The following is a 16286-nucleotide window of genomic DNA, read 5'->3' as shown; positions in this document are numbered from 1 at the left end:
GTTTTGAATCTGATTGAAATGCTGTGGGGAGATTTTAAACGGGCAGTACATGCAAGAAACCACTCAAACATCTTTCAACTGAAAGAATACTGCATGGAAGAGTAGTCAAAAATTCCAGCAAGCCGATGTCAGAGACTGGTGGACACTTATAAAAAATGCCTGCTAAAGGGGGCAATACTAGCTTCTGAGGCCATGGGTGTGCTTACATTTTCCACAGAAGAATATCACATTTATTTATATTTCTGCTGAATAAATTATTGAAAAAGCTAATTTTCCTTTTTGTTCAAGTATATCAACTTTATTAATAGGCACTGTTTCAAAGAAGATCCAATGTTTTCTTGTCCAAATATGTCAAAAAAGCCAACAACCTAAAGAAAGGACAAACCTAAAGAATCGATTTCACTTTTAACTGGATTAGGCAAACAATGTTCTAGCTGAGAAAGTGCTCATATAAGCTGGCTATATTAGGCTGAATACCAATTGGCTATTAAATATCAAGAAAAACAAAGCATTCTCTTGAACCGCAATATATATTGTTGATTGTTTACCCTAGTGGTAGCGCCATAATATGGAGCTGATCATTACTCTCTATAGTTGTAAAACGGCCAAGAAAAATGAGCCTATTTTACAGAATTAGTTGGTCCCACTTGTGCAAACCCTCTTGAAGTTCTCATATTTGAAAAATGATAATGTCTCAAAATGCCTTGCTAAAACAAAATTCAAGAGTGGGTTCATGAACATCATATCAAGTCAAAATCCTCCTGTGGCCTTTCCAATCATCTGAACATAAACAAAACTATAAAGTTCTGGTGTATAGAATAGCGACTGTATTCTTTGTTGATGAGATTGGCACACAGCTGATACAATGGAAACCAGCTATGTTTGTGTAATTACTGATGTCTAAATGTTTCACATACTGTGCTTTTTTCATTTGTTTCCTCAAACATATTTGGTTATTATAATTACCTTATTTATATCTAGCTTAATATTGCATAAACCAATGCATATTTCATTTATATGCAGAGCTCAAATATGACTTTCCTATCTGGGACAGAATAGCATGGCTGATTTAACCATCAAATGAATAGACTGACACATCAGGCATCAGAGTTCTCCCATCAGGCAGTGCTTTTGTTTTCACTGAAGCTTTCTTGTTCTTTCAGTTTATCTGGGTGATGCCTTAGCCGTATGCTCACACCTGATATGGTCACAGTGTGTCTGCTGGGAGAAAAGGGGGTAAAAAAGGTCAGGCCTGCTCAATGCATTGAAATTAAGTTAACATTTTATCAATCCTACACGCAAGTAAATCTAACTGGACTGAATGACTAATCCCAAGCAATTACTATGAAACGATAATTCATGTCTCTGATGAAAATAGACTTAATATGAAAACCAGTGATGTGATGACAGGTATTATAACTATTGTAATCGCATAAGCTGAAGAGAAAATATTCTTTGATAAGACTGCTCTTTCATTTTTTTAATCAGTCCTTGGCCATGGTGCTTTTCTAAATCGTACAGCAGTGACTCCTTTCACTGATATGGTGGGAACTTTAATACATTATTATTATTACATTATAATAATAATTTACATTGCAAGTTGGTGTTCACTTCTGTCAGCTGATTAGAAAACCAAAATATAATTAACTATACTATACAAGGGCCGAAAAATAACCATGTAACAAAAGTGTTGTGAATGATGAAAACTCTGTATGAAATTCTCAGTCTCTGGCTTACACATGTTTATGCGTTGGTTACTCATCACTCCATTTTGTGTACTTAAAAAGGGATCCTCTGTTTTCTGCTCTCAAATAAACAAGGATGTCAGACTGCATTGCAAAGCCCAGCATCTTTATAAACTCCAGTTGCTTCTCTCGCAATTAGGCCAGGAATGGACGTCACTAGGGGACACTTAATTCTCTTGAAGTGGAGATGTTTCACAGCAATGCTGTCAAAAGTGTGCCGATCATACTCGCTCTAACCTCATACACATGCACATATGGGCTTTTTTATACCAAAAGTAGGCTAACATCTGCATACAGCCTGCAAACAACTCCTTATGTCTTATTTCTGTCAATCAGTTATGCAACCTAATTAAAAAACAGAGACAGCCGTTAAAAATAAGAGATGTGAAAAGAAAACGAATGCTTGTCTGCTGTCAGTGCCTGTGCTCCATAAAGGACAGCTATAATGCAGAGAAACCATGTGATTTTTACAGTTCAGCGCACTGTGACTGTGTGATCCTGCAGTAGTCTGCCAGTGCATCACTCAGCTGATCATAAAACTGCATAGGATTTACAGCCTGAACTAGCTGCTTGAATTTTGCTAGCTAGCTTGCTAACATATAAGCTTTACTTGAATGGGAAAGGGTACACCACTGTACACCGATCAGCCATAACATTAAAACCATGGACAGGTGAAGTGAAGAGCATTGATTATCTCATTGCAATGACACCTGTCAAGGGGTGGGATATATTATCCAGCAAGATCCAGTCAGTTCTCGAAGTCGATATGTTGGAAGCAGGAAAAATGGGCAAGCGTAAGGATCTGAGTGACTTTGACAAGGCCAAACTGTGATGGCTAGACAACTGGGCCAGAGCTTCTCCAAAATGACAGGTCTTGTGGGGTGTTCCTGGTATGCAGTGGTTAGTACCAACCAAAATTGGGCCAAGGAAAGACAACTTGCTAAAAAAGTTCGTGTTGGCTGTGATAGAAAGGTATCAGAACACAACATGCATTGCAGCTTGCTGCGTATGGGGCTGAGTAGCTGTATTAATGTCCATGCTTACCCCGTCCACCAGCAAAGACGTCTACAATGGGCACCTGAACATCAGAACTGAACCATGGAGCAATGGAAGAAGGTGGCCTGGTCTGATGAATCATGTTTTCTTTTACATCATGTGGACAACCTGGCGTGCATGCCTCGCTTACCTGAGGAAGCGATGTCACTAGGATGCATTATGAGAAGAAGGCAAGCCGGCAATGTGATGCTCTGAGCAATGTTCTGCTGGGAAACCTTGGGTCCTGGCATTCATGTGGATGTTATTTTGACATGTACCACCTACCGAAACACTGCTGCAGACCAAGTACATCCTTTCATGGCAACTGTCTTCCCTAATGGCAGTGGCCTCTTTCAGCAGGATAATGTGTCCTGTAACGTAAAAAAATCTTCAGGAATGGTTTGAGGAACATGATAAAGAGTTCAAGGTGTTGACTTGGCCTCCAAATTCCCCAGATCTCAATCTGATTGAGCGTCTGTGGGATGTGCTGGACAAGCAAGTCTGATCCATGGAAACCCCACCTTGCAACTTTACAGGACTTATAGGATGTGCTGCTAACGTTCTGGTGCCAGATCCCGCAGCACACCTTCAGAGGTCTTGTGGAGTCCATGCCTTGACCGGTCAGAGCTGTTTTTGTAGCACAATGGGAACCTACACAATATTAGGCAGGTGATTTTAATGTTATGATTGATCAGTGTATTCTCACGCTGTCAAAAGCGTGAAAAACATTGGCACTAGTTGGATGATGTTAGCATTCTAGTTAGAACACAGACCAAAGAACATTTCACAAATCCATCAAAAATAGCAAGAGCAAGCGGAAACCTTGAATGACTCACGCAAATTTGAACTACATAAACACACAGAAACGCACCAACCATTAGTGACTGTTTTGTTGACTTTTCTAACTACAGCATTTTACTTTAGAAATTAGCTGGCTATCATTCAGTAGCTTCACACCAAGTAATTTAATTAATTGGTCAGCAAGAGAAAAAAAAAATCGGAATCCATTTTATGTGTTTATGTTTCACATATCTGTGCAGGCATCATTGTTGCCAATTATTTTCAGCGGAATGTAGCTAATGCGTTCTCAAATAGTCACCAGATGATATCACAGACTAAGATACATATTCATTCCATCATTGTGATCGTTTGTATAACAAACCACAGTACATGAAAAGAAAATTACAACCGAATTGAATTTTATCAGGTGAGAAAATGATGGATGAGAGAAATCAGATCAGCGGAATTATTTCCAATGGAAAGAAATCATTTGCTCATAGCACCATCAACTACTGAACTATTTACGTATTTACAAAACACCATAATTTCTATTAAAGACACAATATACACAAAGGAACTGGTTACTGAACATAAGCCTGATCAAGTGCAACTCAATAAAGCTTTACCCACTGGTAGTGAGTTGCTCAAAAAGTCACCAGATTTGTCACTAGTATCTTTTTCAAAATAGCATTCCTAAAAGCACACTAGTGTGAAAGTCACTCAGTTGGCAACGTTGGCTGGAGTATGACAAATACCTACAAAACTCCTGCCAATTCTGACCCAATGCCCCTGACATTGTTTTTTCCCCTCGTTTTTTTTTTTTTTTTTTAACAAAGTAAATGGACTGTAGCTTAAAATAAAAGCAAACCATCTTAAAAATAGAGGTACCGTCAACTGAAAAAGAAAGCCATATTTCTGGAAAAACTAAGCAAGTTAAATGCTAAACCTAATCGCAAATCATTACGCTGCTTAGAAAGCAGAAAAGCCACAAAAACATAGTTGGCATTTATAGTGTGCTTATCTTGGAATTTACAATTAGCGTGCAATTTCCACAAAACATGTAATTACATAGGTTTTACCAGAAAATAGCAAGCTTCCAAAAAGATGGTCACATTTTATGCTTATATGAAAACCCCAAGCCAATAATTTAGCAACTGGTAATATTGTTTTTCAAGGTAAACCTGTAATATGCTAAATTATTGCAGATCAACGGAGAAATGACTAATTAAACCGTTCTTAAATACTTGGTGTCCACAACCTATTGATGGCTGTGTGTATCAGCTAGAAGGAGTGTATGGGATGGAGAGATGATCAGGCTTACAGTGGGAAATACATGCACTTTCTCTCATTTAATTGCAAATAATCTTTTGGAGTTTCCAGGCACATTTTTATATGTGTATATATTAATCTTTAATAGCCAAATGAAGGGTTATGATAAATAGTTTGACACCCCAAACTGGCAAATGAGCAGAGACTCAGAATTCATGAGTACGTAATTGACCTCACACAAATGTAATATATTTTCTGAGGCTATCGTTGCACAAAGCTTTTATTAATCTACCATTAATTCCCATTGATGACAACGGCAAGAGCAGGGCTTTTAGACTATTGAGCTACAGGGCTGTGTGTGTGTCAGAATGGCGAAGGGATTACTGTGATAATGTGCTCTTCTCGTTTCTGACTGCCTCAGGAATGCTTTATTAAATGGTCTTAATTATGCCAAAGTTAGTATTTTTCAATGCATTATTCCCTAATGATAAACATGACTGCAATTTCAGCAACTCATTTCTGTGCTGAATTGTGGCAGTCTGAACCCTCCCTAAAGGACAGATATAATGCAAAAAAAAAACTCCCCAAAAAAACCCCTTGAGGTTCATTACTACTCAGAAAGGCACTGTCTTTTCTCCTGCACCAAAGCGGAAGGTGTGCGGAAAGAACCGAGCCCAAGTTTAAACACTGAAGTGAATTATTTCACAAATTATGAATGATGAGTTTCAGTGCATGTCCTAGATGCGGTAGAATGTGAATTCCCCGCAGTCTGCATACAGAGCAATGGCCTACACATAGAGAATGCATGATTAGTGTAATGGAGTTGATAGTATGGAGAAATGCTGCCCCCATCTGTTAGCTCTGTGAGCTTGTCATTTCTCACATAGAAAATACACCTAAATGAGGGCTTTCCTCTCCTCAACACGCACAATTCTACACAGTTTAGTGGTGTTTTTTTTTTTGTTAGTTTTTTTTTTGTGGTTCATTCAGCTTTTCATATTTGACATTGATTCATGTGTCATAACTTGGGGATTGGTAATGTAATACGGAATAAATCTACTATAGGACTAATTACGACATAACTGCGTAATATATGCATGGAAGCATGGGAAAACCCTTCACTTGGTTGTATTTCAACATTTGCTACTATACAGGCCTACAACTCTGAAACCTACAGGCTACATTTACATTTATAACATAATCTAGTTATGGAGAAAACATTGTTACTGCCAAATTTGAAAGAATTAGAACTTTTCAACAGGCAATAAGTTATCACTTTGATTATCAGCATTATCCATGTTAATCTCTCTGTCATTGCCTGCCATAAAAGTCATTAAATCATTTAAGCACAATGACTGACTGATCTAAATTTCTCATTATTAATGTCTTATTAGGCCATTTAAACATTTGATCAGCTAACATCCAGACAGTGTGGGTAAGAGGTCTTCTGTTTTGACAATATCATAATTTTTGGTTGTTTTCCAGAATTTAGCCAAAGACGCATCCAAAGGGTTTCCAAAGCAGGCCTGTTTAGGCCACACCCACTTCTGGTTTAAATCTGTACACAGATATAGATATAGAAAATGGCCTCGTGTTGCACCCCTAGTCTATAGGTAAGTGGGTTTCAGAGCAGGTGAATTCTGAACTGTACTGCACTGGGAACTATTACAAGATTGGGGGATTTGGCTGGACATCAGTGATGCAGTCAGTGTGAATATTGAATCCCCTTGGAGTTGTGGAGTTGGAGTAATGAATTATTAACTAAAATTTCTTCTGCACTGCTTTTTCCGTCCAGGTTTATTGCAGAATTTGGAGTACAGTGATGAATGCACCACTTTATATAGACTAGTTCGTTTTGTTTGTTTTAGTGTACATTTAGTGTAAGCAGATAGAGAGGCAGATTTCGATCATTACTGTGACACAACCAGAGGAGTTAAAGTAACCTAATTCTTTATTCAAGTACAACTGAGATTATTCATTTACATAAATCCTCTCATAAAAGCTGACGTACAGCTTTAAAATCTTCTCTAAACAAAATGATTTTAGTTAGTGATAATAAAATGATAATAAAATGATGATAAATTGGATAAAATTTAGGACGTTAGGATCTCCTCAAAGCTGTCTGATCCTAATGGCACCTTATAGCTTCTAAGTAACAGACTTAATGAACATTATCAAAGTGCTTTTACCATCTCTATATGCATTCTTAAAGATCACTGTAACCCATATTCAGCTACACATAACTTAAAAGATCAAATAGAGGTCCTAGGCCTAATATAGTCCACCTGCATAATATGCGTAATTATTTGTTTTTCCTGTTTTTGCATAGTCAATCCAATAATTCAGCTAATTACTGAGTTGAGGTGGGCATGTTAGATAAGGGTAGGTACTAAAACATGCAGTGCAGGGATTTTCCAAAACGCAAACCTTTTTCTTTGCTCTCCACTAGAGGGAGACAGCGACTTTGCCTTAAGTTAACACTCATCTGAATGTCTCTAACAATGACTACAGTATGACCTTTTATTACCTCGTTAGTCAAATATACTGTACCTGTAATAATATATGTTCCTGTACTCTTTTCTATATTCGACTGGTGTTTCACTTTCAATATCTATACACATCCAACCCCATTACACACTAACTATAGTACAACCCCAATTCTGAAAAAGTTGGGACAGAAAATGCTAAAAACAAAGAGGAGTGATTTGTAAATGTAATTTGAATTGTATTTAAACAAAAAAACGTATAAAGACAAGGTATTTGATCAACTGCTTTTTTTTTAATTTTTTTTTTTATTTTTTTATTTTTTTTAAGATTTAAGGTTTATATAGAAATTGATGTATACAACACATTCCAAAAAAGGTGGGACGGGGGTAATTTAGGACTAATAGCAATGTGACAAGTTGAAAAGTTGATGTGAAACAGGTGAGGCAATCTTCTAATCATAATGTATAAGGAGCCTCCAAAAAACGCCTAGTCCTTCAAGTGCAAGGATGGTTTGAGGCTCGCCAATCTGCAAACAGATACATCAGTGAATAATACAACTCTTTGAGAACAACATTTTTGGGCATTTCACCCTCTACAGTGTACAATATAAGTAAAGTATTCAAGGAATCTGGTCAAATCTCGGTCCGTAAGGGCAAGGCCAAAAACTTCTGAATGCATGTGATCTCCGATCCCTCAGACATCACTGTCTTAAAAACATGAGCAATGTCTGTAATGGATATCCAGACATGGGCTCAGGAATACTTGGGTAAACCTTTTGTTAGTCAACACCATTCGCCGCTGCATCCACAGATGCAAGTTAAAGCTTTACTATGCAAAGCAGAAGCCATACATCAACACTGTCCAGAAGCGCCGCCAACTTCTCTTGGCTCTGGCTGATGTGAGATGGACAGTAGTACAGTGGAATTGTGTTTTGTGATTTGATGAGTCGACATTTCAATTTGTTTTTGGACAAAACAGCCGTCGTGTTCTCCGAGCCAAAGAGGAAAAGGACCATCCAAGCTGTTATCAGCATCAGGTCCAAAAGCCAGTGTCTGTCATGGTATGGGGTGTGTCAGTGCCCATGGCATGGGTAACTTGCACATCTGCGAGGGCATCATTAATGCAGAAAGATATGTACATATTTTGGAGCAACATATGCTGACATCCAGAGCAGAACAACGCCAAACCACATTCTGCATGGATTACAAGTGCATGGTTGCATATGCAGAGACTATGGTTGCTAGCATGGCCTGTCTGCAGTCCTGACCTGACCTGTCTCTGATTGAGAACGTGTGGTGCATTATGAAGCACAAAATAAGGCAACAAAGGCCCCGTACAGTTGCCAGCTGAAGAAATGCATAATGGATGAAAATTCTGCTTGCTAAGCTTAACCAACCGGTGTCTTCACTCAGCCCCCAAACACTTAATAAGTGTTATTAAAAGAAAAGTCAACTGTCGACTGTCCCAACTTTTTTGGAGTGTGTTGCAGTGATCAGATTTGAAATGAGTGTATATTTTAATACAAAATTATATTTATACAAAAATAAATAAAATTCACAAACTAAAACATCAAATAATGTGTTAAAAATGTGTTTTCAATATAGTACAGGGTGAATTGAATTTTCAAATGACTCTTTTTGTTTGTTTTTTTGCATTATACATACTGTCCAAACTTTTTCGGAATCGGGGTCGTATTTGTTGTGGGTCAGATGAGGGGTCTGACTGTTTAAAAGAATTGAAAAAAGGAAGGGAATGTTTGTATTGTTTTATTGTGCTGTTTTTGGCATCTTTAAATAAAAAACATTTAAAGTGACCCCATGCATTCTGCGTGTTAGCGAGTAGCCTAGGCCCAGTTGTTCAAAAAGTTTCATCCGGATCAGAATGGGGTCACTAAGTGTTTTTATTTGAAGGGACAATAAACGGCACAATAAAACAATACAAACCCTTCCTTTTTCAATTTCTTTTAAACAGTCAGACCCCTCATCTGACCCGCAACAAATAAATACAAACAAACAAATATACATTATTCACAGATACATTGCGGATATTTTGAACACAAGTTTTAAATCTTAAAAAGTCTAAATATCCAGCAGTTAACAAAATAAGAATGTTCAGAGTTCTTCATGTGTGTAGAGCAAAAAGGGATGCAGTTGTTAGAAACTACTTTTGACTGGTTCGTCTCTGATGATTGTATCATTGTAATTAATATATAGCGACAAGTGATAGATAAAATAAAATATATTATTTTTGGTTGCTATTGACAGCTGTTTGAGGGATTATTTATGGGGACAAAATCTTTTTTCTTTTTTATTTTACTATACTGTAGGCTTAATTGGTAGCCTAATGTATACTTTATCCTCTTTATCACTGTATTTACATGTATATACTACATGATACAAATGTTGACCAGTTTGAAAGTTTTATTACATTTTGTTCCTGAAATCCTCCCTGAATCCCCCCCAGGTTTCCCAATCCTACTAAAATGTTTTGAACAAAACATACTGGAGATTTGATCCAGATAAAGAGCAAGATTGGATTACATGATCTAATCTGATTTCAGAATCCTTTTTTTTTTCTTTTGAACAACCCATTTTCAAGATTAGATCCAATCCGATAGCCGAAATCCAATCAAATTACTTCTGAACCACTGGGCCCTACGTTGTGATATGTAGGTCCCATTTAGAGCACTGGTAATCCAGATTTGGTCATCTTGAAAGGTTTGTATCTGGATCAGGGTGATCCAATCCAATGTTGCTTTGAAAAACCAACACAAAACTAAGATGGTTTACCTGATCCTGGATAGAAAAACATGGGATTACCAAATCCAGATAATTTTGATCCAGATTAAATGTTTTGTGTGTACTGTGCTGCTAGTGTGCTCTCTGTGCTCTCCCAGTAGGTGAGGCAGTTTGTCAGGATCTGAGAGGCAGTGAAAGTTGGGGAGTTTTGTTCATTTTGGTGAAGAAATCAGTTTGAATGTGATTATATTTAGTGCTTTCATTGAGGAAGTGCAGTTCTGTCTCTGTTTTATTTAGTGTGCACTGCTGGCACAGTCTCTTCTCTTGGGGCAGCCTGGATTGTCTGTGTCAGCCCTTCTCGATGGCCAAGGATTGCTCCCTGTGTCTGTACTTGATCAAGGTGTTTCTCCATTTTTGATCAGTCAACGTGCTCATATAATCTGCCAATCATTGAAGGGAATTCCAACTGTTCTCATGGAGTCAGGTCATTTCACTCAACTCGCCAATAAGAGCCGACTTCCAAACAGCTCGGTGCTATTTATGCTACATCTAAACCGGACAAATATTTTGATATTCTGATATTTTGATCTACTTACCATAACTATTATTTAATGAAATCTTACTCTACTCTAATTAACATTAAATAATTACTCTGCATTGTACTTATTTCTATAAATTAAATAATTCTAAAATATGCACTGACTATTAATCCCTGTTAATCGATGTTATTTTGGCTGCTCAGATGTTGTAAAGATTATTATTATAGTATAATATTTAAGATTATTATAAAGATTAAATATTATTATGTAAAGACTAATGCAACTGCTTACATCTTTTTAAAAAATGTTATATATATATATATATATATATATATATATATATATATATATATATATATATATATATATATATATATATATATATATATACAGTTCATGTTCACCTAACAAACGCGACTCAAAAAACTGACTCGTTCGTGCGAACGACACACCATTAGAGCCAATATCAAAATCTTTCGACATGGCTCATAGGAAGCTCTGTGTTCTATCTAAAATGTTACTTTGGCATACACAAAACCGAACACATTGTCTTCCTTTTAATCTTATTATCTTTATATGGGTAAAAAAAAAAAAAAACGGTCTGCCTCGTAAACCTACATACCTAAATACCAAATTTACACCACCACAAACACACTGAAAGTTTGTAGCATGAGGCTAACGTACTCAAAATATCTACTCATTATAGAACTCATTATAGCTAATGTATCACCAAGTATCACTGAAGACTGTCTGAAGTGGGTTGGGTTTAACTCTGTCTATAAGAAACAGAAACTTTTACATGTTCCACTGTGCCTTAAATGTTTCCATTTGGCTGCAGTCAGCTCAGCTCGGCCTCCATCACCACACACAGGTGTCTGACCTTGTGAATTCTTATCATATGAATCATGTGGCTCGGCTCACCAATAAGAGCCGACTCGTTCGTTCCCAAACGGGTCATTGACCTTTTATTTATTTATTTATTGGGTGATCTTTTCACAAGTGGTTGACAAATTATGATGGAATTGTTTCATAAAATCTTACTCTAGCTTCTAATTAACAAAATAAAGTAGGCTATTTTATGATTCAATTCATGAAATCAATTTAAATAATTGGTAATTGGTTATATAATTGGTATTGTGTCTGCTGTGTCTGTGATTCATTACAAAGATTCATCCGGGATGGTCCTCCCGATCTTGCTAACTTATTCATATAACTGAAACACACGTCTCAGCAGTCATGCTGAAGGACAGCTCAGATGTCTAAAGGAGGTTTTATGAAAGCATTACATTACACTGCTTAAGTAATGACTTTGCCCACATCTATAGGCCTATAATGACTACTGCTTTCATACACAGCTAATTTTTCAGATTCCAGTTTGTCTACCATGTGATTGAGGTAATTTCTTTAGCCACTTTTAGTTTTAATTTTTCCACACAGCTTGGATAAAATGTAGTTGTTGTTGTTGTTGTTGTTGTTTTAAAATCAATATAAAATATTGAAAATAAAATGTTAAGTGAGTGATCCTGAAAATAGAAATGGATCAATTACACCCAAATGTTAAATGATTAAACAAATAATTATGATAAATATATAAATATATAATGATTATCCAAATAATTATCTTGTTTATTGTGTAAACAATAATTAAGCTAATATAGGTCTAATAATTCCACATAGGTTCATTTATTATGACCTCTTCTAACTTTGTCTTTTTTTTCTTTTCTTTTCTTTTTTTTTTTTTTACACAGTTATGAAGTAAATACTGCTAAATATACTATTACACTCAGAAAAAAGGGGCAAATATAAAACTCTTCAGTTCTTTGATTGTCCCTCTAAAGAACCCTTAAAGGTTCTATGTAGAACCCTACAGCAGTGTTTCCCAATCATCAATGGCTCCAAGCTAGAACCCTTTAGGAAGCTATAAAAACTTTAATTATGCAAAGAACACTTAAAACTGCAGGATTGTTGATATCTATTTATGCAAAATATCTACATATCTACAAGGCACCGTGTTATCCCACCCTTAACATGCACCTGTATGATATAAATATGACAGCCAAGTCTTGTTAAATTTGACGTGTATGTTTAGCAAATATTGTTATATTTGTAATTACTTTTACTTGCTAATAAACAGATCATCCTTTTTAGGTGCTTATATACTTAACGTACTTATTTAAAATGCACATATTGTTAGTTTACCAGAGGAGGGCAGTAATGTACAGATGTGCTGCTGTTTCACTTACATTAACACATGCAAACGCAAGTAATTCAATCCAAGCAATTAAGAGTTTTGGCTTTGCACCCTGTTATTAGTCGCTTTGTACGCGATGTGCATGTGCTTAATGTGTTGTTTATTTGTTAAGTCAATGAAAAAGCCATTAGAGTGTCTACAAGCTAAAATACACCCAAGCATCCTATGGAAATTAATTATATATTTGACTAGAAATATAAATTGTTTGAACCTTTATTTATTTATTTATTTATGTATTTTTTGTCCCCTGACTTTTGCCTCATTTGGCTGTACATGTGCCTAAAATTGTTTTAAGAGGGGAGTGCCCTGCACGAATAATTCAGCTTTTGATTAAGGAATTTAATTTTAAGATACATCTATTTTTCAGTAGTTACCAATTAATGATTACCAGTTAACAAGTTGGTTTTTCAATTTAAAAAAACAAAAACAAAAAAACACAGCTGGATGTGTACAAAATTTTGTTTCTTGTTGAAAAGTACAGTATAGACATATCATTTTAATTTTATTTATTGATTTATTTATTTGCTTTCTGTCATATTTTATTAAACATTTCTATTTTTATTTATAAATACTATATATTCCTAGTACTAGGTTACTGCAAAACCGAAAGAAAATCAGTTTAGGGACACACTGTCTTTTTCAGGCATAGAGAAGATGCATTTGGTTTAAAGAAGAAGTTAAGAAGTAGCTCCTTTAACATGCATATCACCCGCAGGATCTCGACGCCTGGTTGATGCATATTGGATGAAGGCCATGAGAGTGAGGTGGGTGTGGGAGGTGTCCTCATTCACAAATTCATTCATTTACCCCTTCTTCCCAACCTGCTTAAATACCCCTCCCCGGAGACCTCTTACAGCATTAGTACAGTGAAACCCCAGCAGAGAGACACACACTACAAACCCGGCACGCTTCATGTTTCTCGAAGGAGAGCGGATTATGAGCGCCTTCGGGCAGCAGCCGTCGCCGCAGCAGCTGAGCCCGGTGGCCAACCCGAGCGCGCAGGACGTGTTGGACATGGCCGCCTACTGCGACAACCTGAGCGCCTACCACCACCACCATCACCATCAACAACAGCAGAGCGCACACCACCCATCACCCAGATCTTCTGTGCATGCTCCGGCCTACGGCCTGGCTGAGTACGCAGCTCCCGGTGCTAACCCGTACCTGTGGCTAAACGGGCCGAGCATCGGCACCGCTTCCTCTCCGTACCTTCCAGGAGGCGCGAACGGGGCCTCCACTTACATGCAGCCTGGTTATGGAGCGAATCAGCGGCAGTTCCTGGCACCTCCAGCCGGGTTCCACGGGACCGACCTCTCATGGCTGGCCGTCCCGGGACAACAGGACCTTTTCAAGATGGTTCGACCCCCATACTCGTACTCCGCCCTGATTGCCATGGCTATCCAGAACGCACAGGGCAAGAAACTCACACTCAGCCAGATCTACCAGTATGTCTCCGATAACTTCCCGTTTTACAAAAAGAGCAAAGCAGGCTGGCAGAACTCCATCAGGCACAACCTCTCGCTTAATGACTGCTTTAAGAAGGTCGCGCGTGACGAAGACGATCCCGGTAAGTCAATCTGTAATGAGTTTAATTTCCCGGGAAAACGTGTTCTCACTGACAGTTTAAACAGTTTCATTCTGCCTTTGCCTACATTGTGAATGGGGGAGTTCATGGGGAATGTGCTGACTGCATTTTAGATAAATTATTAATCAAATATCATGAAATGTCAAAACTATATTTAAGATGTACTGGGATGCTAAACGCTGCATCTGTCTTCCAGGCAAGGGCAATTACTGGACTCTGGACCCGAACTGTGAGAAAATGTTTGACAACGGTAACTTCAGGAGGAAGAGGAAAAGACGAGTGGATGCGGTGAAAACGGAGGACACGAGCGCGCTCAAACTGGCGGACACGGCGAGCCTGTCGGGGGTCGTACAGCGTTCCCCGAGCCCGAGCGAGCCCAAATCCTCACCAGAACCCAGCCCGTGTTTTAACACGTTTGTCAGCACCATGAACTCGGTGATGGCAGGAAGCGGTGACGGGATGAGGGCGCGGGACACCGGCGCACTGCTGGCGGATTTAACGCGTGGTCGGGAGGGTGTGTCGCCCCTGAGCTCCTACTGCCCCGGAGAGACAGCGCCTCCGAGCGACCCGGCCCACATGAGCCACAGACTGAGCTACTACACCCCCGGCTTCGGCAATCACTTCAGCGTGAACAGTTTAATCTACAACCGAGAGGGAACCGAGGTTTAGGCGGGACTTGGATAGACAGAATAGGATCTAACTGCGCTCTGTGAGCGCACACCTCATCTTTTCACCTTTACTTGTGCTTTGTTTTTTTTTTGTTTTTTTTTTGACACAGTACCAAACCAATTGCACTGTCAAGTTCTGTAAATATGTATATACGCAGTAAACTTTTCTATATTCCAGTTGATTTGTCAGGCTTGATGCTCTTGCATCTATCGCAAAGAAATAAAAATAATAAACCGCTTTGCATGGACATCACCTGCACGGGTCCTAAGTCTAAATGTGGAGCTTTTACTCAGCAGGAAGCCAGGATAAGAATGTTACTGTGTATGCAACATGGTTATTGAAAAACTATTTTCGTGTTATACCCATGTTTCAGTAAGCATGCTGCATCATGTTCATGGTCCACACTGTCAAATTTGTACAAAATTTTGTTGACTTTTTCTAGACAGATATCGATGTATAGTTTATTTAATTAATGCGTTCGTATTTTGTAAATTATGTTGTAAATAAACTGTGTACAACATGTTTGGTAGTGCATTATTATTATTATTATTATTATTATTATTATTATTATTATTATTATTATTATTATTATTATTATGGCATGATGTGGTGGCTTTTGGTACATTTATATATTTTGGTTAAAACTACATACCTACATACTGTTTTTTTTGCACAGGGCATTATATACACGTTAAAAAAGTACATAAAAAGTAATAATAATAATAACACTATAATAATAATAATAATAATAATAATAATAATAATAATAATAATAATAACAGTAGTAGTAGTAGTAGTGAATTAAAACTGGTTACAAACGTTTACAGACACATGTACACACACACGCACACACACACACAGTATTTGTTCCCTCAGTATATCAGTGGGTATTTGGAACTTACATTTACTTTACCATTTTTCTTTCCTCCTTATTTTCGTATATTCTGACGTCACCCTACATGCATATTTCAGTCCGTGCCCTCTTATTAAAGCCTGACCCATTCCAGCAGCACATCATGTACAGCAACTCCATCGAGCTGACATTTTTTTTTCCTAAGAAGTATTTAGTGTTTAATCGAGCACTGGAGTGAACGCGCGTCCCCGCTGCGCGCTCCTCTAATTACGCACTGCTTCGAGCTCGAACATTTGAACCCTTCCCTCTCCTGTAGCAGTGATTCCCCACTCTCA

At 37.7% G+C, this 16286-nt stretch overlaps 1 protein-coding gene across 1 annotated transcript; it reads left to right on the top strand.

Moving 5' to 3' along the window:
- Positions 1–13751: 13751 nt before the first annotated feature.
- On the top strand, positions 13752–15533 carry foxi1 (forkhead box i1). The gene is made up of 2 exons (XM_017483014.3): positions 13752–14411; positions 14626–15533. The coding sequence occupies exons 1-2, from the start codon at positions 13757–13759 to the stop codon at positions 15096–15098; spliced, it is 1128 nt and encodes a 375-aa protein (XP_017338503.1). The 5' UTR covers positions 13752–13756; the 3' UTR covers positions 15099–15533.
- The last annotated feature ends 753 nt before the right edge of the window (positions 15534–16286 follow it).

The sequence above is a fragment of the Ictalurus punctatus genome, chromosome 13 (assembly GCF_001660625.3).
Source record: "Ictalurus punctatus breed USDA103 chromosome 13, Coco_2.0, whole genome shotgun sequence".
Classification (NCBI taxonomy): domain Eukaryota; kingdom Metazoa; phylum Chordata; class Actinopteri; order Siluriformes; family Ictaluridae; genus Ictalurus; species Ictalurus punctatus.
The sequence above is the reverse complement of the archived record's forward strand: the minus strand, read 5'-3'. Positions and strand labels throughout refer to the sequence as shown.